The sequence below is a fragment of the Ictalurus punctatus genome, chromosome 21 (genome assembly GCF_001660625.3).
Source record: "Ictalurus punctatus breed USDA103 chromosome 21, Coco_2.0, whole genome shotgun sequence".
In the NCBI taxonomy this organism is placed as follows: domain Eukaryota; kingdom Metazoa; phylum Chordata; class Actinopteri; order Siluriformes; family Ictaluridae; genus Ictalurus; species Ictalurus punctatus.
Window position 1 is genome coordinate 11727952 of NC_030436.2, and position 27049 is coordinate 11755000.

The window sequence follows — 27049 nt, forward strand, 5'->3', positions numbered from 1 at the left end:
ACACTGGCAGGTTCGATGACGGACGGTCATGTGTGTCCTCGTGAGTACGGGAACACTGTTTGGGGTCCACTGACGGTGCAGTCTCGGATGATACGGCTGGTCGTCTGCGGGAGGTTAAGTTGATCGAGTCTAGGTGGAATTGGTTGGAGGCGGGAAACCGGTGAGCTTGTGTTTGATTCACAGGCGGTCGAGTCGAGGGACTTGATGGCCTCTGCTAGCTTGTGAAGGGACTGTGGTAGGTTGTGGTAGCGCACTGATCTCAGCCTTGACTTGTGTGAAAGCCTTTGGTCTTTCCTTCTGCCATAACTGATGCGATGGACTTGTCTGAGACCTTTCAGGGCTTCAATGGACTGCTCCTGGTCGTCTGCCAGGATCAACAAGCTTTTCAGATAGCTCAATCACATGAAATCTGAGAAAAATGTATTGTGACATAATTTATCATGATTTGGATCTTATCTTGTCATATTGCAAGTACACCCGGCCGAACACTCATCAAAGAATCCGGTCTTTTAAATGTATTTTTCATGTGAAGCATTAAAGCGTGAGTTTTGTGTGAAGCCTTCAGCGGTGTGAATGAATGAAATCCTGCAAGTTTGCCAAGAGACTGCAGGAAAGGTCCGTGATTGGTTGTCTGCCATGTCAATCAAATTGACTTATTTTGTAAATGAAGGCTACGTTTATTAGCAGAATGTCCGGGACTCTTTATCGAGGCTACAGGTCTGGAGTGTGAGGTTTCAGTCTTATTGTCTCAGGAGTTTCTGTGTGTGTGTGTGTGTGTGTGTGTGTGTGTGTGTGTGTGTGTGTGTGTGTGTGTGTGTTTGAGCTGTGAGGTTGTGCTCATCCTCCTGCTTGTTTCGACTCGCCACATACTCCTAACCCAAATGTATTAATATAAATGTGTATAAAATTCCCTCACACTGACCTCCATCTTCACTCGCTCTGCTTATACACACGTGGAGAAGAAAAATAAACCTTTTACTTATTTATAGTTCTTGAGTTCAATATTTTTCACAATGCTACATCCAGGAGCGATCTTGGCAAACTTGCTCAGGTTTAGTTGGTCATTTCAGCCAATCAGCAACCAGGAAATGACCACGCCCCTCGACAGTGAATCACAAATGAGCAGTATTACTGCTTTCATTACTCAACTTTTCACTTTAGTTATTTCTGCTTTGTTTATTTTTTGCTTCTTTAGTTTATAATTCCGACTCAGTAAAAGCTTTCGTTTTTTTTGTTTTTGTTTTTTTACTCTAACCTCCTGACACACTTCCATTTCCTCCCTGCTAGATTCATGGTGCTCGGGGAGTGTGTGCGTGCGTGCGTGTGTGTGTTTGTGTGTTTGTGTGTGTGTGTGTGTGTGTGTGTGTGGTTAAACAAAGTATTTGGATAAGAATGCAAAGGGAAAAAAAAATGAAGAAACCGCAGTTTTAAAAAAAAGTGAAGTTGCTAGAAGATTTGCATTCATTGTACAGCTGCATTTAGTCAAAGCACTGACTTTGTGTGTGTGTGTGTGTGTGTGTGTGTGTGTGTGTGTGTGTGTGTGTTTCTGATTCCACACTGGCAGACCCCCACATAAAGACCCCCTTCATGGCTCTGCAGCAGTGAAAAGCTCTAAGTTTAGTTTGCGGGAAACACAAATAAACACGACGCCTCGCCGTCCGCTCACAAAAACACACAACACCGGCGTGGGGGAGAAAATAAAACACACACCTGTCCAAATAAATTCAACAAATTCCTTTTCATCCCTCATTTTCTCTCATAAAACCTTAGTTTGCTGTGTTTTGTTTTCTTTACGTAGATCTCTCCGGTTTAATCAGTAGCCACTTTTACTTTATTGTCCTTTTAGTTTGTTGTATACTCTTGAATAATGCAGATTTATCTGATTTATCTAGTTTATGACTATAGAAAGCTATGTATATTATTATTATTATTATTATTATTATTATTCTCTTAATAATACATTCATAATTACTCATTCTAATCTGAAAAGTCATTAGAATGAGAAAATGTCTAACCTAAAACTAGTGCAAACTTTTAGAAATAGATTGATAATTTTATGTCTGTTGTCTTCTTGTAATAAAAAGCAATATTCGATATATTTGCTTATATTTGAGATTTCTTCTTGCTATTATTTTTGCTTTTATTTTCTTTTCTTTTCTTTGTTTTTTGCTAAAATAGGAACCACAGTTTACCTTGTTCTTCTGTTAGTTTGCTCCTGTACTCAGACTCAGCTGCTGTTACCTTCAATAACGTCTTATTTTTTTGGATTATTGAACTTAAGGTTTCGAGAGAGAATTTCCAACTTAAAATTAGTACAAACTCTTGAATTAGACTTAAAGTTATTTTATTTTCAAAGATGAATTTGCTTATTTAAGATATTTTCTGTCATTTTGTAGCTTCATATTTTTATCAATACTTTTATTAGAATTTTAGTGGAAATGACAAACGCTAATTATCTCCGAGATTCAAATCGAAACTGATTTATTATAAAGTAGTAGCTTTATACAGGGGAGGGTCATTTTCAACGTCATCACTGAAAGCACATTTTATACTAATCGTAATAAGATCAATTCCAACTTTGAGCTAATTTGCTTTATTAATAATTATATTTAAACTAATACGTGTTTGTAAGATTATCTTTAGAACTGAAAGCGAAATGTCTTTTTTCCCTAATATGTACTCGCATATATAACCTAACATAGATTTGATAAATATTGTGATATTTTAAGGACTTGATTATCAGGGCGACTGCCATAAATGTTGGAATTTCTTCCAAAACAACACTGAAGTGGGAAAATTCCGGGTTGCCTGTGTCGGGAATTGTGCATCAGAGTCTAGCAGGCGTCTTAAATTCCTGAGTTTTCACCTTCAGACGTGGTGAAGGAGTCGTGTTGTTATTGCACTTTACTATATGCTATATTACACTGTACAGTTGTAGACAGACGTCTGTTTTAGGGATTGCTGGGAAGAGAGAGGTTAAGGGGGGGATGTGGTTTGGAACACATCCTCGTTTGACTCCAAATAGAGCGCCAGTAAAAAGAGGTTGCGTTTTTTTTCCTCTCCCAGAACAAGCTGTCCTTTGATGGCGTGGAGGCTTGTTGCATCACTGGCGTTGGTTTGGGAACACGGGAACACTGACCTGGATATTTGAGGGCAGACTAATCCAACACCAGCGCTGAATAACCACAACTGTTGAATATATCCAGTTTGAAAGAAAGCCAGATTGATGGAAAGATTTCAGGGGGAAAACAACTGAGAGACAGACGCGGGGGTTTTTCACTTTAAGTTTAAAAAAACCCTGTTGAAGAAAAATTTCCGTGAACTCTCTAAGCCGAGTTTTAACATTACTGTTTGTTTTATTCCTGAAGTCGGGTCGTTTTAAAAGGCCGCGAGCTGAAAGGCGTTCTCTTATCTCTGCTGTGCAGATGTGTGAAGGGATTTAAATGAATTGTTTTATAGTTTTGTTGCAGTTGCGTTACCTTGGCAACAAGAATCAAAGCTATTTGTTTATTTTCTTCTGCATTAATGTGGTCATTTTGATGTGTATTTAACCATTTGATTTGTAAACAGCAGTTCATTAAGAACCACTCGAGTGTTTCATTATAATATTTCTTACATATTTTTATTGATTAAGTATCTATTTAGTTTTTTATTCCTTTTATCCAGGGTCTCTTGGATTTTGTTTTCATTTAATAATCTTTTCAATATATGGACCCTTAGACCCTTTTATTTTATTTTTAGACATGCCCACCTGAGAGCCTTTTTCATTTCACTATATGGATTCGATGATGTTTACACATTTCCATATATACTCCTTACAAACACGCCCACTACATGCCTTTATCATGGCCATATTTAAACTTTAAAGACACACCTACATTGCCATTTGCAGCTTTCAAGCCAATAACGGTCTCTCTTTTCCACATGTCTGTATATGGACCTAAAGACACATCCCCATTTCCTTATATGTACGTTATAGACACACCCACTAAGCACCTGTCTCATTAACGTATTTGGACCTTAGAAGCACCTCTCTCATTCTTATATATGGACCTTAGACACACCCACCAAGAGCCTCTCTCATTTACCATATATGGACTCAATGGCATGTCCATATTACCATATATGGACCTTCAAAGGCTTTGAAGACACGCCCACTAATAGTCCCTTTCTCATTTTCATATATCGGCTGAATAACGTCCAAATTTCCATATATGGATCCTATGGCACGTTCATGTTTCCAAATATGGACTACCAAAGACCCACCCACATCCCTCTTTCATTTATATATTCGGACACACTCACATTCCCATCTATAGTCTTCAATACACGCCCATTAATAGTGTCCTTCATTTCCATATATGGACCCAATGAGTCCACATTTTAATATATATGGATCTGAAAGAAACGCCCACATTCACATTTTTGGTGTTCAACATCCCGACTCCGAGCCCCTCTGTGGATGTAGCTTCACCGTAGTTAAGCTATTTTGCTACGTAGCGTATCGTTTAGTTCCATTTATACAGCAGGAACGATGATGCAACTGTGTATTAATTTATATCTTATTAAACGACACGATCCAGAACGCTGGTTCTTCTGTTTTATTAGATTTTCTGCCTCTCCTCCTGATATGAAGTTATAAATGGACAAAAACAAACCTGCAGCAGGCACATGGTTTGTATTAATCTCAATAAAACCTGGTTTAAGCTCCTTAAATCCAATGAAATCCTCTGTATTAATGAATAAGACTTTGAAATCCCCTGGGCTGCAGCGTGAAGTGCAAAGGTTGTTCAGAGAATCTGATTCTCTAAACTGGAGTGGGTTTTGTGTTCGAATTAGGACCGTTAATATCCTGATGATGATGATGATGATTAATAATAATAATAACCCAGTCATGTTTAAACATTCTCCTCCCTGTGTATTTAATGTTTCATAGTTTATATGTTTACCTTGTTTGTTGTGCACGTTTACCAGATAAATACTTCCCTGTTATTTTATTTACAGCCCCGAAGACGTGCAGCCCGAAGCAGTTTGTGTGTCAGGATCAGGTGACGTGCATCTCTAAAGGATGGAGGTGTGATGGAGAGAAAGACTGTCCTGATGGATCAGACGAAGCTCCAGAAGTGTGTAAGTGTGAAAGAGTCAGAACTTCCAGGAGTTTTTACATAGGAAACCTACTGTAGTTATTTCTTTACTTGTTTCAGTATGTATGTGTATTTGTATTCCGTTATAAATCGCTACAATGCACCGTCGTGCTTTTTTTGGTAGCTAGCTAACAGGAAAGTCCGCAGTTAACATATTAGATTAGCTTTCTACACAAACCCTGACCTCCAGCTGCATGTAACAGAGCTTTAACGACATACACACTGCCCTCGGTGCATTATGGGTAATACACACACTCCCTAACACACCGTATGAGCATTCCAACGACTTGAGGTTTCTGATAGTCTGATTGCTGTTACACCTGATTAGTATTAAAAAAAATCTAATGTAGTAAATACAGTTAGAAAGAAAGTCTGAATGATTTGAAAAGGTTATTGGGGTTTTTATCGCTGAGAACTGAGCTGAATTCCATGTGCAGCTGTTCGCTGTTATCTTACAGGATTTATGAATGCTTATTTTACTCTGCATCTGGACCTGAACAACGCGTCGTTTTATTTAGTCTGAACCCGCTTGAACTCTTTAACCTCTTACGACTTGGATAAATAACGACGCTTCTAATATATGACGCTGGTTCTGCGGGATTTGTGAAAATTGTGTAAAGTCGGTAATAAAATACGCACATTGTACATTTTTATCTGTTTATAGTTACACTGAAGAAACGTGGAACGTCGGCGAAACATGTGATCAAGCGGTCACGTCGGTATTTATATATCGGTGTTTATTGCTGTTTTGCAACGTTTTTGGATCGGTTTTGGCCAACGTCTGATGGATAAATGACGAGAAATATTGACTATAGGTTAAAATAATGTGTAAAGTAATTAAAGTAAGGAAATACAAACCAAAATCCTGTAATTATCTTCATTTTCGTAGGAATAAATGGCATGTCTTTCAACCAGTGATGCTCCAAAGACATGAAATTGTGTCTTGCTGACAGGACAGCAGGTCTGATACGCTTCATTCCCCTTATTAATTACCCCATTCATTTCCTCATACGTTTTTATTATAGCTCAAGGTGAAGAAAAAGTAAATGAGTGCTGCAGTTAATCACCGCGTCAGGTCTTTTCTCTCCGTCATGTCCTCCCCAGGGCTCCTGTTTCATACTGCGTAAATATGAGTGTCATTACTCAGTGTTGGGTTAAATAATGTGGTGTTTAGCTGTGTGTGTGCAGAAACTGAATAACCGTAAAGACGAATGCTCACTTAATCCTGGCACAGCTTCTTATTTTCAAATATTTATTTTGCTCATCCATAAATCTGGATGCAGATTTGTCTAACAGAGTCCAGAACCAAAACCAGTTGACTTACAGTTAATATTTCATCTCGTGGAGATTAAAACGGTGTATAACCGGTGTATTTTTCTCTTTAACTTCATGTTTTCTTTATCATACAGGAAATAAAGTGCTTTCATTTGTGTCCAGTAGCAACCTGGTTTGATAAAAATAATAATAATAATAATAATAATAATAATAATACTTTAACAGCAATTCATACCTTCTAAAGTCATGACATTACATTTGGAACCAAAGACAAACGTAATTCAGAACACACACAGACCCGTAAACACGGAACTGGAACTCTAGACGATGAAATCATGCGTTATTTCACTGCGCTGTTATTCGTCCACAAAAAAACAACTGACCTCAGTACTGGCCATTGTCCAGTGATTGACTTCATCAGAAAGAGGTTTGAGAACTGAAGACAGAGCTTCTTTTAATCCCAGCGAGTTTTTGCGTTCCATCGTGATGTTACGAAGATCCGATCCCTAAAGATTAGATCTTCCAGTCGTGGAGATTTATACCAGAAACATTATGGAGATCAATTGTTACCTTCGTCTCACAAATGGACTACAGGAACCGCCAGACAGGCTTTAAACTGCTGCAGATAGTTCAGCTTTATTGGAAAGTTTATAGTGCGGCCTTGTGGTTTGGCCCTTGATGTTGACTATATGGTAGATCCCTATAGTTCAGCCACGTGGTTTAGCCCTAGATGTTGGCTGTATGGTACAGCCCTGTAGTTCAGTCACATGGTTTAGCCCTAGATGTTGGCTGTATGGTATGGCCCTGTAGTTCAACCACATCTTTTGGCCCTAGATGTTGGCTGTATGGTACAGCCCTGTAGTTCAGCCACATGGTTTGGCCCTAGATGTTGGCTGTATGGTACGGCCCTGTAGTTCAACCACATCTTTTGGCCCTAGATGTTGGCTTTATGGTACAGCCCTATAGTTCAGCCACATGGTTTAGCCCTAGATGTTGGCTGTATGGTACAGCCCTGTAGTTCAGCCACATGGTTTGGCCCTAGATGTTGGCTGTATGGTACAGCCCTGTAGTTCAGCCACATTGTTTAGCCCTAGATGTTGGCTGTATGGTACGGCCCTGTAGTTCAGCCACATGGTTTGGCCCTAGATGTTGGCTGTATGGTACAGCCCTATAGTTCAGCCACATGGTTTAGCCCTATATGTTGGCTGTATGGTACGGCCCTGTAGTTCAACCACATCTTTTGGCCCTATATGTTGGCTTTATGGTACAGCCCTGTAGTTCAGCCACATGGTTTGGCCCTAGATGTTGGCTGTATGGTACAGCCCTATAGTTCAGCCACATGGTTTAGCCCTAGATGTTGGCTGTATGGTACAGCCCTGTAGTTCAGCCACATGGTTTAGCCCTAGATGTTGGCTGTATGGTACAGCCCTGTAGTTCAGCCACATTGTTTAGCCCTAGATGTTGGCTGTATGGTACAGCCCTGTAGTTCAGCCACATGGTTTAGCCCTAGATGTTGGCTGTATGGTACAGCCCTGTAGTTCAGCCACATGGTTTGGCCCTAGATGTTGGCTGTATGGTACAGCCCTGTAGTTCAGCCACATGGTTTGGCCCTAGATGTTGGCTGTAGGGTACAGCCCTATAGTTCAGCCACATGGTTTGGCCCTATAAGTTCACTGTATGGTACAACTCAATAGTATGGCCCCGTGGTTTGGCCCTAGATGTTGATCATATAGTACAGCCCAGATATTTGGATTCAGACCAAGTAAAGATCACTTGAATTGACTTAGAAGAGGATCAGAGTTCTTGGACCAGGTACATACCTGAATGCACTACTGTGTGAATACCTGGAGGTCCATGCATCAGGGTTCAGTTTTAATGGACTAGATGCTGCATGTGAAAGTGTCCGTATTCAGACAGTCAGCTGACAGGAATGATTAGGTCTGGCTGGTTCAGTGATGATAAAGTGTGTCTGCAACTTGTGGACAAGATTTAAGGCCTTAATGTTGGTCATAAAGTGGTCAGTAGGGCCATGGAAATGTTTTTGGAAATGTTTTGGTTGTTTTTTATGATGCCTTTAAAGTCTTAAAACATTTTTCCCCCCGACATTATTTACCTGAATATAGAGCTGCAATATTCACTGAACTGGACTTAACCTTGGCAGTAAAGTCTTGTAGGACATGATAATAAAAAACATATTAATGTAGTAACGTCCTTATAATGCTGCTATTTAAAGGACGAGCCAGAAGAGCCATGAGCGTAGATTTAATTTCCTACATAAATCCTTGCCTCAAACACAAAGCCAAGCTTCAGTGTGCTGAATTAGGATTTAACGGATGTTTGCGCTCCACAGTTTAAGAACGTAATGAATGTTTGTGCTTTATACGGTTTATCCCATCCCTCGTCGTGGCTGCAACTCTGCACTTTTTTTCTTTCTTTCTAAACAACGGCCGTCTCTGGATGGAAAAAAAAAGGACAAAAAGGTGAAAGCTGAGTCATTTCATACGAAGGAGGGGATTGAGGAAAAGAAAAGACTGAACAGAAGGTTACATCTGAATCCTGGAAGTCATTAAGAGCCAGTCAGAAGGAATGACTATAAAATGCTGCTTTTTTTCACAATCTGCTTTTTTCATCCTCGAAAATAAAATTGGAAACAGCCTGGAAGGTCAAACACACTCTTATATGGTGAGAGAATGGAAAAAAAAATATATCAATGAATAGTTGGTGAAAGAATCAACTTCAAATCAATATTATGTACAAAACCTCCTGAACTGCTGTAGAGTTTCTATAGTAAGTGAGTGAATCTGCTTCAAATTATAAGTTAATTAGACTCAAAAGCACATATTGTTAGCATCACTGAGCATCTGGATCCTGGAGGAGAGAGAATTCGCCAGGAAAAAGGAACAAAATAGAACTGTTTTTCACCTTCTGTTTTTCTCGTTGTCGAACTGGAACATCACACACTCTCACGGATCGGAAAAACACTAACACGGAGCTTCTCTGGAAAGTTACTGCATAAAAACAACAGAGAGGGAAGGAAAGAAATCCTTCACCTCGAGTTTGAATACCAAGAGAGCAAAATTACCTGCGGGAGGACGGGTGTAACTCTCTCACCTGTCAGTCAGAGTGACACCAGCCAATCAGAGTGGGTGTGAGCTCATGTATGGAGAAGAGGGCGGTTAGTTGTGCAATATGGCATTGTCCTGTCATGACCCCAAAGTACCGCTGAGTGACGGTAGTATCACCTGTGGCTTTTGACGGGGATAGGCCCAAAAAAGGGGTGTGGCCAGGCATACATAATGTGTGTCGTGGACACGTTACATCATTACATTATTAAAAAAGCTGTAAGTCTGATATTTTTTCGATGAATGATCTGTTAACGAGGTCAACGGTGCTTGTAAATGTGTATAAGATAAAAGTAAACGCCTATTATGAGATACAACATGATTTATTTTTGCCCAGCTGCAAGCATCACGTTTTCTGTCACATATAAATCGGCCAACTTCACAGCCATAGCGGTAGTCGGAATATATCTGTGATTCCCGATTCGATCACCGGTCATCCCGGAGGATGTACGTGCTTACTTACTATCCCTGTTTGATGGTGAAAGCTAGTTAGTTGGTGGGCTTTTCCGTCTGTCTGTCCATGTCGTTAGATTCTCGTTACTGCGATATCTCAAGAGCGAGTGGTTGAATGTTTGTAGGATTTATATGGAATTAACCAGCAGATGAACTGATTACATTTAAGAATTCATCTAAACAGGGTCAAGGTCACAACAAGGTCAAATGTCTAAAATATACTTCAAACAGGAAGAAGAAAAATTGCAGGTTTCCGGCAACACATTAGTTGCTGTGTGTGTGTGTGTGTGTGTGTGTGTGTGTGTGTGTGTGTGTGTGTGGAAATGCTCTGTGTGAGTTTGTTGATTCAGGTGTCTTTGTTTATTGATATACATATATATCTGGAATTTCGCGGCGGTAAATCGGACCCCATTAGTGCCGAGCGGTGCTGAACTCGGTCTGCGTGCTGCTGCAGCTGGTGAAAATGTGTGACGGGGTTTTGTTTTTGTTCTCGAACACAACAGGAAGCTGTGCGTTTTAGTGCTGCGCTTCAGTAAGCTGAATGAAGCGCTCATGCTGCAGGATCACACACTTCTCACCCTGCAGCTTTTCCCGGGTGAGAATGTAAAGTTGTATGGAGCAGAAAACGACGGCATGTTTGTCTTCCTGATCGCGCTCGTTTAGGAGAACAGTCCAGGGAGGCGTGACTGCGGACGCCTAGATAAACGTTGTGTGTCTGAATCTTAAACAGTGTTCGCTTGAACATCGATGTAGTGAGGATATAGAGCAGCCTTTATTTGTCATGTATACATTACAGCACTGTGAAATTCTTTTATTCGCATATCTCAGGAGCCTTAGGGTCAGACATGAGGGTTAAGCGTCTTGCTCAAGGGCCCAACAGTGACAGCTTGGTGGTGCTGGGTCTTCTCGGGTACTCCTGCCCACTGCCCCATATATAACCGAATATGTAGGTATTCGGTTGGAATAATTTGACAGGTAAGATATGTAAATAAAATAAACCAAAAAATAAATAAATAAGCAAACAAATAAGATTAAACTGGAAGATAATTATATATATATATATATATATATATATATATATATATATATATATATATATATATATATATATATAACGTATATGTTTGCATATTTATTAAAGACACTCCTTGGAAACGAAAAGAAAAAGGAAAGGATGGAAATGGAAGGATGGAAAGGAAGGATGTTAAGGACAAGAAGAATGGGGAATGGGAAGGGGTTGAAGGATGGAAGGGGAAGACATACAGGAAGTGACGGACAGGAAGTGAAAAAGGAAGTACAGGAAGTGAAGAAAAGGAAGGACAGGAATAAGGGAACAGGAAGACAGGGAAGGAAGGATGAGAAGAAAGACAAAGGTATTTATCAGGATAATTCTGTCAGTGTTGTGTTTGAAAGTGATTTAGGAAAGTTTATTAAATCACTCATTTGAATCTTTTCTGAAGAAGAGAATCCCCTCTCACTGCCTCAGTCTCTTTCACTGTTTATCTTTTTCTTTTTTCTCTCACGTGTAATGTTCTAAAAAGATGAAGTCATGCATTACTTAACACTGCTGGGTAAATGAGGACACACACACATACACCTTTTATTCCACCAACAGGAAGTGTGTGAGTGTTCTAAACTAAACAGGCGTTATGTAATCTCCACATTAGGATGAAGGCCAAGCTGGACGTGCTCGGGATTTAGAGAAACGCTGATGGTGGTGTTGGTGTTCTGCTGTAGAGGAGAAACACGAAGACCAACCAGTCATACTTACAATGATATTATTATTATTATTATTATTATTACTATACTGTATATTATTATTATTATTATTATTATTATTATTATTATTATTATTACTATACTGTATATTATTATTATTATTATTATTATTATTATTATTATTATTATTATTATTACTATACTGTATATTATTATTATTATTATTATTATTATTATTACTATACTGTATATTATTATTATTATTATTATTATTATTATTATTACAATAAATCAACACTGAGATTATTCTCAGAGATTCAACGGAAAATGAAATCTAAATCTGAGATTTTACAATTTTTCAGCGTCAAAATACTGAACCTGAACATGATTTTTTTATTTTTTTTTTCCCCTTACAGCAAAATCATATTTGTGACTGAAACATGAAAATAATCACAGAAATAATGAATAAAAATAATTAAAAGCCACTTATCACACAACTTTTGTATTGGAAGATGAAAACAACCAGCATTTCCTGAATAATTAGCGTTTAAATAAATCTTTATAATACATCTTTTCAATTTGATTGATATTTAATTTAAAAAGAATCAAGACGATTTTAAGCTTGAGATTAGTAAAATACATTAAAAAAATTCTGCTTTTAATATGAATATTTTCTTAATATTTAAAATGCTTTTATAAATGTCTAAAATTGATGAATTTAAAATACATTTTTGTAAATAATACTCACGATATCGTCACTTGCTAAGATGTACTGAATTTTTCAATAATGTCATGTTTATATGTATTTATTCAGTTTAATAATAATAATAATAATAATAATAATAATAATAATAATAATAATAATAATAAATGATCAGGAATTTCAACCTTCCAGTTGCTGTATGGAAAAGAGAGAGAGAGAGAGAGAGAGAGATAAAGATAAAGATGGCTGGTGTTTATCTTTGTTCATGACCCACTTTTGGATTTTCTCCAGATAACCCGAACACGCGTTGCTCTTCCCACACGACTACCTCACCACACCGTCTGCTCTCTCAAACAATCCCTCGAGTCAAAATACCACCCGATAATCATCTGTTATCTCACTCAGGAAGATGAATCTTCATATTTATAGTCTTACAGAAAAGTTCATGTTGTGTCTTAAATCCAGCGCAGAAAAGCGCAAAGGAATGCAGCTTTCCGTCTCGGGGAAATAAAGTGAAAACGTCACGAATAACGTCTGGATTTCTGTCTCTCAGTTTTATACTAAACCCAGTCAGTGGTGTTTGTTTATTTATTTGTTTTTGTTTTTCACATGGCATTGTCTATACATAGTAGCATTCATTTAAAACGTAAATCTTAAAAAAGAATGAATATTAAATAAATATAAATATTTAAAACGTAATATTTATTTGAAAGAAAAATGTAAATATGAATGTTTATATTTAATGCAGAGACACTGCAGGTGCACCGACAGAGCCAAAATAAAATGTGACCGAGAGCGATACTTCACATCAACAGCTTGTTTGTGTGGGGATTACTTTGTGTGTGTGTCCAGGTGCAAAAACTCATTAATCACGTGAATGAGAACGTGAGCCAGGGTGTGTGGATGGTGTATTGTGTGGCGGCCACGTTCGTAGGCCGTGATGCATTCTGGGAACTGGCGTTCAGCGCTGGTTCCGGTGTTTACATGACACGCTGCCTTGGCTTCAACTTAATTTATTAAGTCTAAATATTACACGAATGTAAATGAACTATTTAGAATGTATACATTTAAATATGAATATGAATATAAATACCGCCTTGTCTGTAAAGCGTGGTGCACAGCCAGATATTCGAAGAAAAATAAATCGAAATATCGAAATAACGTATGATGCTCGTTAATTGAGTGAAAATATATCATGAAGCTGTTCTCGTGTGTTCTACCGCTTCCGTGTTAAAGGGCGTGTCCTACGCTGCTCGGTCAGAAAAGCTTACACAATGACTCGGGTAATAACAGCTCTATTATTCACTATAACAGCTCTATTATTCTGATCTATATTTGCAGAGAGTAATTAGCACTTATGAAAGAGATGATATGCTAATGCTAACTCTCCGAGCATGTCAGAGAGACACGAGGAGAATAAAAGACGAAAAAAAAACCATGAAAAGTTTAAATATAGATTTAAATTCTGCTTTTGAGCGCTTTGTTTTATTACAAGTTTTCAGAGACTAAAAGGTTCGTGTGTGTGTGTGTGTGTGTGTGTGTGTGTGTGTGTGTGTGTGTGTGTGAGTTTAAGTGTGTACTACACCTTGTCTAAAAGGAATGTTTCAGCAGTCCATGAAAACAGCACACACTTTAATGGCACTTCGTTTGATCTCCATCTTTTATGAAGCTACAATATGTGTTAATTTTAATAAAATAATTCCTATATATTACAACTACAATGATATATATATTTAACCTTGGGGAGGGGGAGAGGGGGGATGGACATTTGGAAACATTTACCTGAAAGTCAATCCTGAAGCAATAGATGTATAAAATTGAATAAAAATGTCATCATGTTTATGATCAGAAACGATATTTGTGTGCTGTTGAACGCTCGAATCTGATTGGTCAGAAGGTGCGCATTATATTAGTTTATATCAAGTTTATATTAATGCGCTGGTTCTAGTACGTTATGGTTTCTATAGTAACGGTTCGTTCACAGGGACGTGTACAGCGGACGCTTTACATCATCTAAGAGTAATAATAAGCGGATTTTTAAAATAAAAAAACAAACATGTTTGACGGAGTTAAACGTGTTTTGTTAAATAAAGGTTTCTTGAGCTCCTTATTTATGGAAGGATTTTTCTGAGAGAGAAAAGCCTGCATTATTTTTTTATAAAATCACGATCTGTTGTTATTGTTCTAGAGGACTGTACAAAAATCTGAAGCAAAACTTTTTTATTTATTTTAATATACAGTTTGTTATAGATGTATACTTTCTGTCTTTTGAATTATTGATTCAGTACAAAAAACATTTTAGATTCCAAAACATTACTTTCCCATCAAAATATAAATCAAATAAATGTCACAGGGAAATGGATGTCAATAAAGAAAGAAACTTTACTGTAAGGATCTGGAGACGCAGAAAACGTTTAATCACGAACACATCAAACACAGAATAACACAGACGAGGCATGAAGTGGTGACATGAAACAATCGGGCCGATAAACAGTGAGGTACAGTGACTACACACACACACAGACACACACACACACACACACACACACGCACGAGAATCAGGTGACGGTGGTCATGTGAAGGTGGTGCAGAGGTGAGGTGACTGCTGGGAATCGGAGTCCGGAATCCGTAAGGCACATTGTGCAAGAGTCATTTTTCACACATAAAAAAATGTGTGATCGTTGCAGCCAAAAAAGAAAGGGTTGATTTTTTGCTGTGGCTTTTTTTGTGTACGGAAACCAACTAGACTCTGCGAAATCGCAGTCGCACATAATTGTTCGGCACGCTCTTTCAGTGGCGTTTGTTAGTAAATGAGAGCTTTAAGCTGTACTCGGATTCGACGACGTCATGTGACAAATCCGCGTAAAATCTGCTGTAATTTAGAAAAATTGCAGCTCCTCTGAATATCACTGTTTCCTTGACTTTTCCGTTGATTTCTGTGATGGTGAGATCTTGGAGGGACTTAGTAAACCCTGAGTAAACACAGTGAAGAGTAAACACAGTGAAGAGTAAACACAGTGAAGAGTAAACACAGTGAAGAGTAAACACAGTGAAGAGTAAACCCTGAGTAAACACAGTGAAGAGTAAACACAGTGAAGAGTAAACACAGTGAAGAGTAAACCCTGAGTAAACACAGTGAAGAGTAAACACAGTGAAGAGTAAACACAGTGAAGAGTAAACACAGTGAAGAGTACACCCTGAGTAAACACAGTGAAGAGTAAACACAGTGAAGAGTAAACACAGTGAAGAGTAAACCCTGAGTAAACACAGTGAAGAGTAAACACAGTGAAGTGTAAACCCTGAGTAAACACAGTGAAGAGTAAACCCTGAGTAAACACAGTGAAGAGTAAACACAGTGAAGAGTAAACACAGTGAAGAGTAAACCCTGAGTAAACACAGTGAAGAGTAAACACAGTGAAGAGTAAACACAGTGAAGAGTAAACACAGTGAAGAGTACACCCTGAGTAAACACAGTGAAGAGTAAACACAGTGAAGAGTAAACACAGTGAAGAGTAAACCCTGAGTAAACACAGTGAAGAGTAAACACAGTGAAGAGTAAACACAGTGAAGAGTAAACACAGTGAAGAGTACACCCTGAGTAAACACAGTGAAGAGTAAACACAGTGAAGAGTAAACACAGTGAAGAGTAAACCCTGAGTAAACACAGTGAAGAGTAAACACAGTGAAGAGTAAACACAGTGAAGAGTAAACACAGTGAAGAGTAAACCCTGAGTAAACACAGTGAAGAGTAAACACAGTGAAGAGTAAACACAGTGAAGAGTACACCCTGAGTAAACACAGTGAAGAGTAAACACAGTGAAGAGTAAACACAGTGAAGAGTAAACCCTGAGTAAACACAGTGAAGAGTAAACACAGTGAAGAGTAAACACAGTGAAGAGTAAACACAGTGAAGAGTAAACCCTGAGTAAACACAGTGAAGAGTAAACACAGTGAAGAGTAAACACAGTGAAGAGTACACCCTGAGTAAACACAGTGAAGAGTAAACACAGTGAAGAGTAAACACAGTGAAGAGTAAACCCTGAGTAAACACAGTGAAGAGTAAACACAGTGAAGAGTAAACACAGTGAAGAGTAAACCCTGAGTAAACACAGTGAAGAGTAAACACAGTGAAGAGTAAACACAGTGAAGAGTACACCCTGAGTAAACACAGTGAAGAGTAAACACAGTGAAGAGTAAACCCTGAGTAAACACAGTGAAGAGTAAACACAGTGAAGAGTAAACACAGTGAAGAGTAAACACAGTGAAGAGTAAACCCTGAGTAAACACAGTGAAGAGTAAACACAGTGAAGAGTAAACACAGTGAAGAGTAAACACAGTGAAGAGTACACCCTGAGTAAACACAGTGAAGAGTAAACACAGTGAAGAGTACACCCTGAGTAAACACAGTGAAGAGTAAACACAGTGAAGAGTAAACACAGTGAAGAGTAAACACAGTGAAGAGTACACCCTGAGTAAACACAGTGAAGAGTACACACAGTGAAGAGTACACACAGTGAAGAGTACACACAGTGAAGAGTACACACAGTGAAGAGTAAACACAGTGAAGAGTACACCCTGAGTAAACACAGTGAAGAGTAAACACAGTGAAGAGTAAACACAGTGAAGAGTAAACCCTGAGTAAACACAGTGAAGAGTAAACACAGTGAAGAGTAAACACAGTGAAGAGTAAACACAGTGAAGAGTAAACCCTGAGTAAACACAGTGAAGAGTAAACACAGTGAAGAGTAAACACAGTGAAGAGTAAACACAGTGAATGGAAACACGATGAAGGTGTTGGGTTTCGCTGCAGGAATAAAAAGCAAGTGCGACAGTCAGGGTCTCCAGAAGAACCGTGTCTGAGGATGCTCAGTAACATGTGCAGCTCATTTCCTTATTAAGCTGCACACACTGTACCTGAGGATACAGATGTTGCTTTCAAAAAGCAAAGAGTCGTCACACCAAATTTTCAGGTTGTTTACTTTAGTACCGTTGACTCCTATTTATCGTACCTCTGTAACGTAGAAACATTTCATTTCATTATTTCTGGAGGCGTCTTTGCTCTACAGCGTTCCTTTGCATGAACTGTATATACACACTGTGCATTTAGAATTGATTTAAAATTGATTTAGAGATTCTGCTTCCTTTTGTTTTTTCTTGCTTGTTGACCTGAGTGGCACACGGGTCATGTTCCGTTAGTCATGTGACTCTTCTTATTCCGGAGATTTTCAGTGCCGAGACCTTCATAAACAGGTTTCCGTGAGCCGAGACAAAGCTTGGTGTTTTGTTTTGTTTTGTTTTTTTTATAACTCTGCATGTGATCCTGCATTACAGTGAGATTAACCTCGCTCTGCTCATTTTCCTTTTTTAGCACCGTTCCCTTTCTTTAGATTGAACAGCCGTTATAATTCCACAGCTTTATTCTTTCAACACCCATATTATACACCGATCAGCCATAACATTAAATCCACCTGCCTAATATTGTGTAGGTCCTCCTCTCCTTGTGCCACCAGAACAGCTCTGAGGTGTAGAGGCATGGACTCCACAAGACCTCTGAAGGTGTGCTGTGGTATCTGGCACCTAGACGTTAGCACCAGATCCTTTAAGTTCTGTAAGTTGTGAGGTGGACCTCCGTGGATCTGACTTGTTTGTCCAGAACGTCCCACAGACGCTTGATCAGACTGAGATCTGGGGAATTCTTTCTCATGTTCCTCAAACCGTTCCTGAACAGTGTTTGCAGTGTGTCAGGGGGCATTATCCTGCTGAAAGAGGTCACTGATATTAGGGAACACCGTTACCATGAAGGGGTGTACTCAGTCTGGAACAATGTTTAGGTAGGTGGTATGTGTCAAAGTAACATCCACATGAAAGCAGGACCCAAGGTTTCCCAGCAGAACATTGCACAGAGCATTACACTGCATCCACCAACTCGCCTTCTTCCCATAGTGCATCCTGATGCCGTCTCCTCCCCAGCATTGTCTTATATAAAACAAAATGATAGCATATGTCTTAAAGGTTTCCCTTTCATGTTATAATGTCTGTTCTATTACCATGAACAAAACTTCTCTGGACCTACAGTTAAGGACTTCATCTTTTCAATCTGTAATTCTGTAAAGCAGAATGTGAGATTTTAACAAATTACAACTTGGAATTTATTAGTTCAAATATTTGAAAAATAATAAAAGCAATGTAGAATCTGCAATTTTTCATTTTTATAATGTAGGAGAATTTGATATGTAGAATACGCGTGAGGGACCTCCTCCCGAGAGCCGAGCGCTGAAGACCCGGAGCTGAGGGTTAAATCTTTGTGAGATGTTTACAGATGAAATGTTATCTCCAGCGACGCTGTATTCTTATTAAAGCCCCAGCTTGAATGTATTTCTCGGTGTTGTGAGTGTGTTGTGTTTCACACCATGCGCTGCAGGTCTGTAAAAGCCACGTGTGTTGTTTATTTAACAGCTCACGCCACATTAAAGCACATTACAGCTCTCTGGGGATTCGTAACGCACTAACGAATGAGTCACGATGCCTCACAGCCCTGCGCCGCTTTAACTCCGGCCTCAGACCCGTGGAGAGAAACCGAGAAGCACCACGTGTTTCATTCACTTATTTATTTTCACTCCATTTGGTTTCGCTGGAATTAAAACATCCCTCGTTCCACCATTCAGCTGATCGGAGGTCTGATTCGGTGGAAACACGGAGTGCAGATGAAGAAAGAATAAGAGAGATGCAGATGGAAGGGAGACAGACAGGGAGAGAGACAGACCGATGGGAGGAGACAGGCAGACAGGAAGAGAGACAGACTGATGGAAAAGATGCAAAGAGAGAGAGAGATGGGAAGAGATGCAAAGAGAGAGAGACAGATGGAAAGAAATAGACAGATGGGAAGAGACAGAGAGAGAGAGAGAGACAGATAGGAAGAGTGACAGATGGGAAGATATACAAAGAGAGAGAGACAAATGGGAAGCTATACAAAGAGAGATAGACAGAGGGGAAGAGATTGAAAGAGAGACAGATGGGAAGAGATACAAAGAGAGAGAGAGACAGATGGAAAGAGAGAGACAGATGGGAAGAGATACAAAGAGAGAGAGAGACAGATGAAAAGAGAGAGACAGATGGGAAGAGACAAAGAGAGAGAGACAGAGGGGAAGAGATTTAAAGAGAGACAGATGGAAAGAGAGACAGATGGGAAGAGATACAAAGAGAGATAGACAGATGGGAAGAGAGAGACAGACAAAAAGAGAGACAGTTTTGTGTGTGTGTGTGTTTATTGTCACATGAATGAAGAACACGTTTCTGATTTTTTTTTTAAAAAAAGAAGCCGTTTTCTATTTCCTCAGAACTTGAATTTTCTTCTAAAATCTTATTTCAGAGCCCATAAACCGAGAAAATTGTCTGTCTCTCACTGCACAACTTTCCTATACTAATCCCAGGTGTGTGTGTGTGTGTGTGTGTGTGTGTGTGTGTGTGTGTGTGTGTGTGTGTGTGTGTGTGTGTGTGTGTGTGTTTACCAAACAGAAGCACATGGTTAAAAAGCAGAGATAATTTTAGTGATATGAAATGTGTCTGTCTGTCTGTCTGATAATCTGAGCCCCTTACTCTTGTCTGTCTCTCTTTGCCTGTCTGTGTATAATACTCTCCTCCTGTCTGTCTCTCAGGTCCTCACACGCGAGTGTCACTGTGTCCCCCGAATGAGCAGCAGTGTGAGGGGACGGAGGTGTGTGTGCACATGAGCAAGATGTGTAATGGCGTCTCTGACTGTCCTGATGGATCAGATGAGGGGGCGCACTGCCGAGGTGCGTACACACGCACGCACGCACGCACGCACGAGCAAGTAGTTGTTAGAAGTTGTGTTTGTCACATAGGTGTCGTATAAGTGTTGCATGGGTGTGTGTTACAGCTGTGTGTGTGTGTGTGTGTGTGTGTGTGTGTGTGTGTTACAGCTGTTCACACAGTGATTGTAAGTGTGGTGTTCATGCTAATTAGCTGATTTAAATTTAGTTTAGAATAAAGCGTGGAGATGTGATGTGACGTTTGAGAGCAAAAAGAAAAGCTCCTAACAGAAATCGAGATTCTTTAAATAACTCAAATCTGTAAAAAAAAAGTTCTTCCTTCATAAAGTGTTTTCACAAATCATCTAAATTTCAGGATACAAAACTATATGGCACTAAAAGTGCAGCTGAAAGTTCTCATTTGCCAGCAAACATCACGGAGAGAGCGTGCGATTTCGAGCAATTTCACCAATTCGAGCAGTTTTCTGCAAAAAAACCCCTGCGAAACTGCAAAAAACGTTTTGCAAAAATCCAGTATTTATCCTCAACAATCACAAAAAACTGCAAGTCCTATACAGACTGATCAAGGCTACTGATGATCACATCTGCAGTGTAAAGCCTCAGGTATACTTCCTTTATTTACGCGTACGCTAGCGTATACGCACAGTCGCAGGCGGTCGACGCGTGCACGTTACGATAACTTGCACTGCCCCTCCTGGCATACAGGAGTCAGTACAGAGCAGTAAAGCAGGTCTTCAGGTGTGAAGGACGTCAACGAAGAAGAATCACAACAACAAGAAGAACAACTCTTCTGTAATCTCTCGCCGTGATTAGCATCTGTATACAAATCCGTATACTCTTTAAGGCTATAATTATACAAATGCGTGTGCTTTCTAACCTGCACTCGTTTCCGTCTCTTCCGTTTATTCCGTTTTTTCATTAACTACCTTGAGAATCAATGGCCCTGGCTTACTGCTGCCACCTTGTGGAACAACTAAATAGTGCAAAAGAATTCAAAATGGTTAGAGAAATCGTGCGGCGCATGTGCAGTACACGCGTACTCTGCTGAGGATGAAATCTGCGTCACGCGAAGCGTACTCTCTGCTCAACATCTGGAACTCCAGTGCACTTAGTATGGCGAATGAGCACACAATGTGTTTTCACCAGCCTTTGCTGTGGAGCTCCACACACTGTGATGGATGTTCTCGATGTTCAGCGATAGAAGCTTGTTAAGGTCTGGGGAGACAGGAACTTTCTTCAGTCTCCTCAGGAAGTGAAGACACTGTTGCACCTTTCTAACCGGAATTGAAGTGTTATGGTGCCAGGACAGATCCTCTGAGACGTGGACACTCAGGAACATGAAGCTGGAGACACTCTACTTCAGTCTCATTGATGTAGATGGGAGAGTGTCTGCTACTTCTGGAAATCTAAAAGTCCACAATGAGCTCTTTGGTCCTCTGGTTGTTGAGGGTGAAGTTGTTGGTGGAACACCACGCAGCTACGCCTTAGAGCTCCTCCCTGTAGGCCGACTCATATGGCTCATACTTTAAAGGATTATAGCGAGTCTAAAAGCTGTAACGGGGTCCTGAACATCTAACACACGAATGTTAGATGTTTCAGATGGACCATTGGATCATATTACGACTTTTACAAAGACATTTTCTCAAATGTTTATGACTTTATTCTCAAAAATCGATCGCATTCTTGTAACGATCTCCCCTTTAGACAGAACTGCAGCCTGCAGCACGCTCAGAGTGCCGGAGAGCGTGCGTGCGCTCGAGCCAGGTTCAAAGCCACACTCTTCAAATGTCGATAATTGTGACATTGTTGACTATGGACACGTGCGTTTGTTTTGTTTCTGTTCTGTCTCCTCCCAGTTTTGTCATTAGTTGTTGTTCGAGGGTGTGTCTTCATTGTTTTCAGCTGTCAGCACTTAACGCTGATTATGTTCAGGATATATACCCCTCGCCTCACAGTACACTTTGCAGAGTATTATAGTCAGATAGTAGATAGTTAATGTTATGTACCTCGATAGGTTAATTTAGTTTGTTAGATTGGTTCATTTAGACCACGCTGGTGTTTTCTGCTCCCAGTTCCCAGTCATAGTTTCATGTTTCGTGTTTTGACCCCGTTTCCAGTGAGCGCGACTTCGATTCCTGCCTAGCCCCGTTTATGCCTGTTTGCCCATTGCCCGACCCATTGCTCGTTTCTGACTACGTCTCTGTTTTATGATTTGGATTCATCTGCATGTCTCTATTCAATAAAACTCTTAACTGCGATTGCATCCGTCCTAAACCTCATTTCGTGGCAATTCTAGCGTCTCTTATATCCTGACCTGGATGTGTTTGCTGGACCGAGAGATTTTAGGATTTGCAATCTGCAAATTTAATCTTAGAAATTAAAACTTGGAATCCAGACTTTAGAGAACGAGAGTCAGATGATGACGTCTCGAGTTAAAAATGGTTTTATTTGGTCAGAATGGTTTGAATGTTTGGGTGTGTTTTTATCCTTTTATGGAGCCATAACATGGATTTTATCTCCTCATAGGTTTTTTTTTTTTTTTTTTTTTAACTTTTCTACTCTGTGTGTGTGTGTGTGTGTGTGTGTGTGTGTGTGTGTGTGTTTGAGACAGTCTAGTATAAATGTTTCAATCGTGTGCTAAACAAAGGTGGTTCTTCAAATAAATCATGTGTTAAACCTCTTAAACCCTCGGGTGTGTGTGTCTGTGACAGAAAATAGAAATAATTTGAGGTGTGTGTGTGTGTGTGTGTGTGTGTGTGTGTGTGTGTGTGTTATAACTGCATGCTTTGTTTTGTTGCTGTGTGTAGATTATTATAAGTATAATCTGGTTTTCAGTAAACAGACACATTACTGATTATGAAATAAATAAAACAAGTCGTACTTGATAGGGAAGGAGCCGCTTAAATAAAAATAGCAAATGCGAAAATTCCAACGTCGTTCCAACAAATAGTTTTGGAATGTTCTAGAAATTATGGTTTCAGGGCTGGAGAACCAAAGAATCGCCAAATTCCGGTGTTGAATATTGAGTAAAGTGAGTCATTAGTGAGTCAAAAACATGGATTAAATAAATTGTTATTCAGGGGTTTACAGTAATTGTGTCTTAGTATGACACACACACACACACACACACACACACACACACACATTCATGAAGATGCAGTATGAAGTGAATGTTGAGCAAAATCTCCATCAAGCTTCTTACAATCCTCTTAAGGATTAAAAGTGAAGCAAAAACTCGTGCTATTTGCTTAGACACACACGTGCACAAACACACACATATATACACACACACACACGTACACACACATGTACACGCATACACTCATGCACACACAGAGAAAGAGAGTTAGTTTGTGCAGAGTAACTGGAAATGCTTTACATAAAAATAACAACAACAACAATAATAATAATAATAATAGTGTACCATATTATAATTATACTATTATATAATATAATAATCATCTTTATATTTCTAGCACATTTATAGGTGAAATTCAGATTAAAATGTTTGGCAAGGAAAGTAAATCAAATCTATAATAAAATGTAAATCATTAAGAAACAATGTAAGGAATAAAAAGTAAATAGATAATAATAAGTCAATAAAAAAATATCATTGGGAAAATAAGGGAATTCTCAAAATATTTGGTTTGTAAAAGAAAATCTAGTATAAAAGTAATGAAGATAAATTATACTGAGTCTAATTATACAAATAGAATCTTTAGTTCTATAGAAATGATCAAATAATTAGTGACATTTTTTGATTGCTACTTTTTTTACATACAAAATGTTGTATTAAAGTTTGTATTAAAATGTTGGAGTGTTGCAGTTTGAGTTTGTGTAGAATTTATCATGACTAGAATTTTATTCATTCATTTATTAATTCTCTGAACTGTGAGTGATGTCATTCTGCATGATTCTGTTCTCTACAGCGCAACCAAGTGCAGAAGTGTGCGTAATATATTTAAACACAAAACCCAGCTTTACGTGTGTGTGTGTGTGTGTGTGTGTGTGTGTGTGTGTGTGTGTGTGTGTGTGTGTGTATGTGTGTGTGTTACTTTTCTCAGAATTGATCTCGAACTGTACGCTCGCTGGCTGTCAGGAAAACTGCGCCGTCACACACTCCGGTCCTGTGTGTTACTGCAAGAACGGCTATGAGATCAGCCAGGACGGGAAACTATGTAAAGGTCTGTACACACACACACACACACACACACACACACACACACACACACACACACACACACACACACACACACACACACACACACACACACACAGAGTGTCAATTAGTCAAGTTCAAAGATCCTTTTGGAACACTTACATCAAGGCAAAAGAGTGTGTGTGTGTGTGTGTGTGTGTGTGTGTGTGTGTGTGTGTGTGTGTGTGTGTGTGTGTGTGTGTGAACATATTTTCTCCTTCATGAGGACCCAACCAGTCCTCCTAAAAATTCTGGTCCTCACTCATCACCCTGTCCTGTGTGCGTGCACGCGCGCATATGTGCGTGTGTGTGTGTGTGTGTGCGTGTGTGTGTGTGTGTTCAGATTTTGACGAGTGTACGGTATACGGGACGTGCAGTCAGACGTGTACGAACACCGAGGGCTCGTATTTCTGCTCCTGTGTGGAAGGTTATCTCCCTCAGCCTGATAACCGATCCTGCAAAGCTAAGAACGGTAATAAACAGTTCCTCTGCATCTGCAGGAACCATTTAATCCGTCTTCAGTCCCTTCACGTTTCTCCTGTGTCTCTCAGTGCCTGTGGATCGCCTGCCCGTGTTGCTAATCGCTAACTCTCAGAACATCCAGGCCACGTCTCTGAGCGGCGCTAGCAGCTCATCGCTCTACACCAGCACAAAACAGACCACAGCCATGGACTTCCTGTACAAACAGGAAACGGTGTGTTGGATCCACGTGGGAGACACGCCGGCCGGGACGCAGCTGAAATGCGCCAAAATCCCGGGACTGAAGAGTTTCACTGACGAGAGAGTCATCAACATATCGCTCAGCTTACACCGTGAGTACACACATCACCTGTATCACCTACACGCCTACACGCCTACACGCTCACACACTCACACACCTACACACCTACACACTCACACACTCACACACTCACACACCTACACACTCACACACCTTACACACTCACACACCTACACACTTACACACTCACACACTTACACACTCACACACTCACACACCTACACACTTACACACTCACACACTCACACACTCACACACTCACACACTTACACACTCACACACTTACACACTCACACACCTACACACCTATACACCTACACACTCACACACTCACACACCTACACACCTACACACCTACACCCTTACACACTCACACACTCACACACCTACACACCTACACACCTACACACTTACACACCTACACACTCACACACTCACACACTTACACACCTACACGCCTACACGCTCACACACTCACACACCTACACACCTACACACCTACACACCTACACACTCACACACTCACACACCTACACACCTACACACCTACACCCTTACACACTCACACACTCACACACCTACACACCTACACACCTACACACTTACACACCTACACACTCACACACTCACACACCTACACACTTACACACTCACACACCTACACACTCACACACCTACACACTCACACACCTACACACTCACACACTCACACACCTACACACTTACACACTCACACACCTACACACTCACACACCTACACACTCACACACCTACACACTCACACACTCACACACCTACACACTTACACACTCACACACCTACACACTCACACACTCACACACTCACACACCTACACACCTACACACTCACACACTTACACACTCACACACTCACACACTCACACACCTACACACTTACACACCTACACACTCACACACCTACACACTCACACACTCACACACCTACACACTCACACACTCACACACTCACACACTCACACACTCACACACCTGCACACTCACACACTCACACACTCACACACTCACACACCTACACACTTACACACTCACACACTCACACACTCACACACCTACACACTTACACACTCACACACTCACACACTCACACACCTACACACTCACACACTCACACACTCACACACTTACACACTTACACACTCACACACCTACACACTTACACACTCACACACCTACACACTCACACACTCACACACCTACACACTTACACACTCACACACTTACACACTCACACACCTACACACCTACACACTTACACACCTACACACTTACACACCTACACACTCACACACCTACACACTCACACACTCACACACCTACACACTTACACACTCACACACCTACACACTTACACACCTACACACTCACACACTCACACACCTACACACTTACACACTTACACACTCAGAGAGAGAGACAGGGACACAGAGAGAGAGAGAGAGAGAGAGAGAGAGAGAGAGCGAGACACAGGGACACAGAGAGAGAGCGCGAGACACAGGGACACAGAGAGAGCGAGAGAGAGAGAGAGCGAGACACAGGGACACAGAGAGAGCGAGAGAGAGAGAGAGAGAGAGCGAGACACAGGGACACAAAGAGAGAGAGAGAGAGAGCGAGACACAGGGACACAAAGAGAGAGAGAGAGAGCGAGACACAGGGACACAGAGAGAGAGAGAAAGAGAGAGAGAGAGCGAGACACAGGGACACAGAGAGAGAAAGAGAGAGAGAGCGAGACACAGGGACACAGAGAGAGAGAGCGAGAGAGAGAGAGCGAGACACAGGGACACAGAGAGAGAAAGAGAGAGAGAGCGAGACACAGGGACACAGAG

The 27049-nt window shown here is 40.2% G+C and overlaps 1 protein-coding gene across 3 annotated transcripts in view; it reads left to right on the forward strand.

Annotated features, from left to right (window-relative positions):
- The window catches only part of lrp1aa (low density lipoprotein receptor-related protein 1Aa), a 113440-nt gene that overhangs the window by 15863 nt on the left and 70528 nt on the right, over positions 1-27049 (forward strand). For all 3 annotated transcript variants that reach the window (XM_053674059.1, XM_053674060.1, XM_053674061.1), the window contains exons 2-6: positions 5005-5127; positions 20072-20209; positions 24271-24390; positions 24748-24876; positions 24956-25216. In XM_053674059.1, the coding sequence (XP_053530034.1) occupies positions 5005-5127; positions 20072-20209; positions 24271-24390; positions 24748-24876; positions 24956-25216 (771 nt within the window). The remainder of the gene's footprint in view (positions 1-5004; positions 5128-20071; positions 20210-24270; positions 24391-24747; positions 24877-24955; positions 25217-27049) is intronic.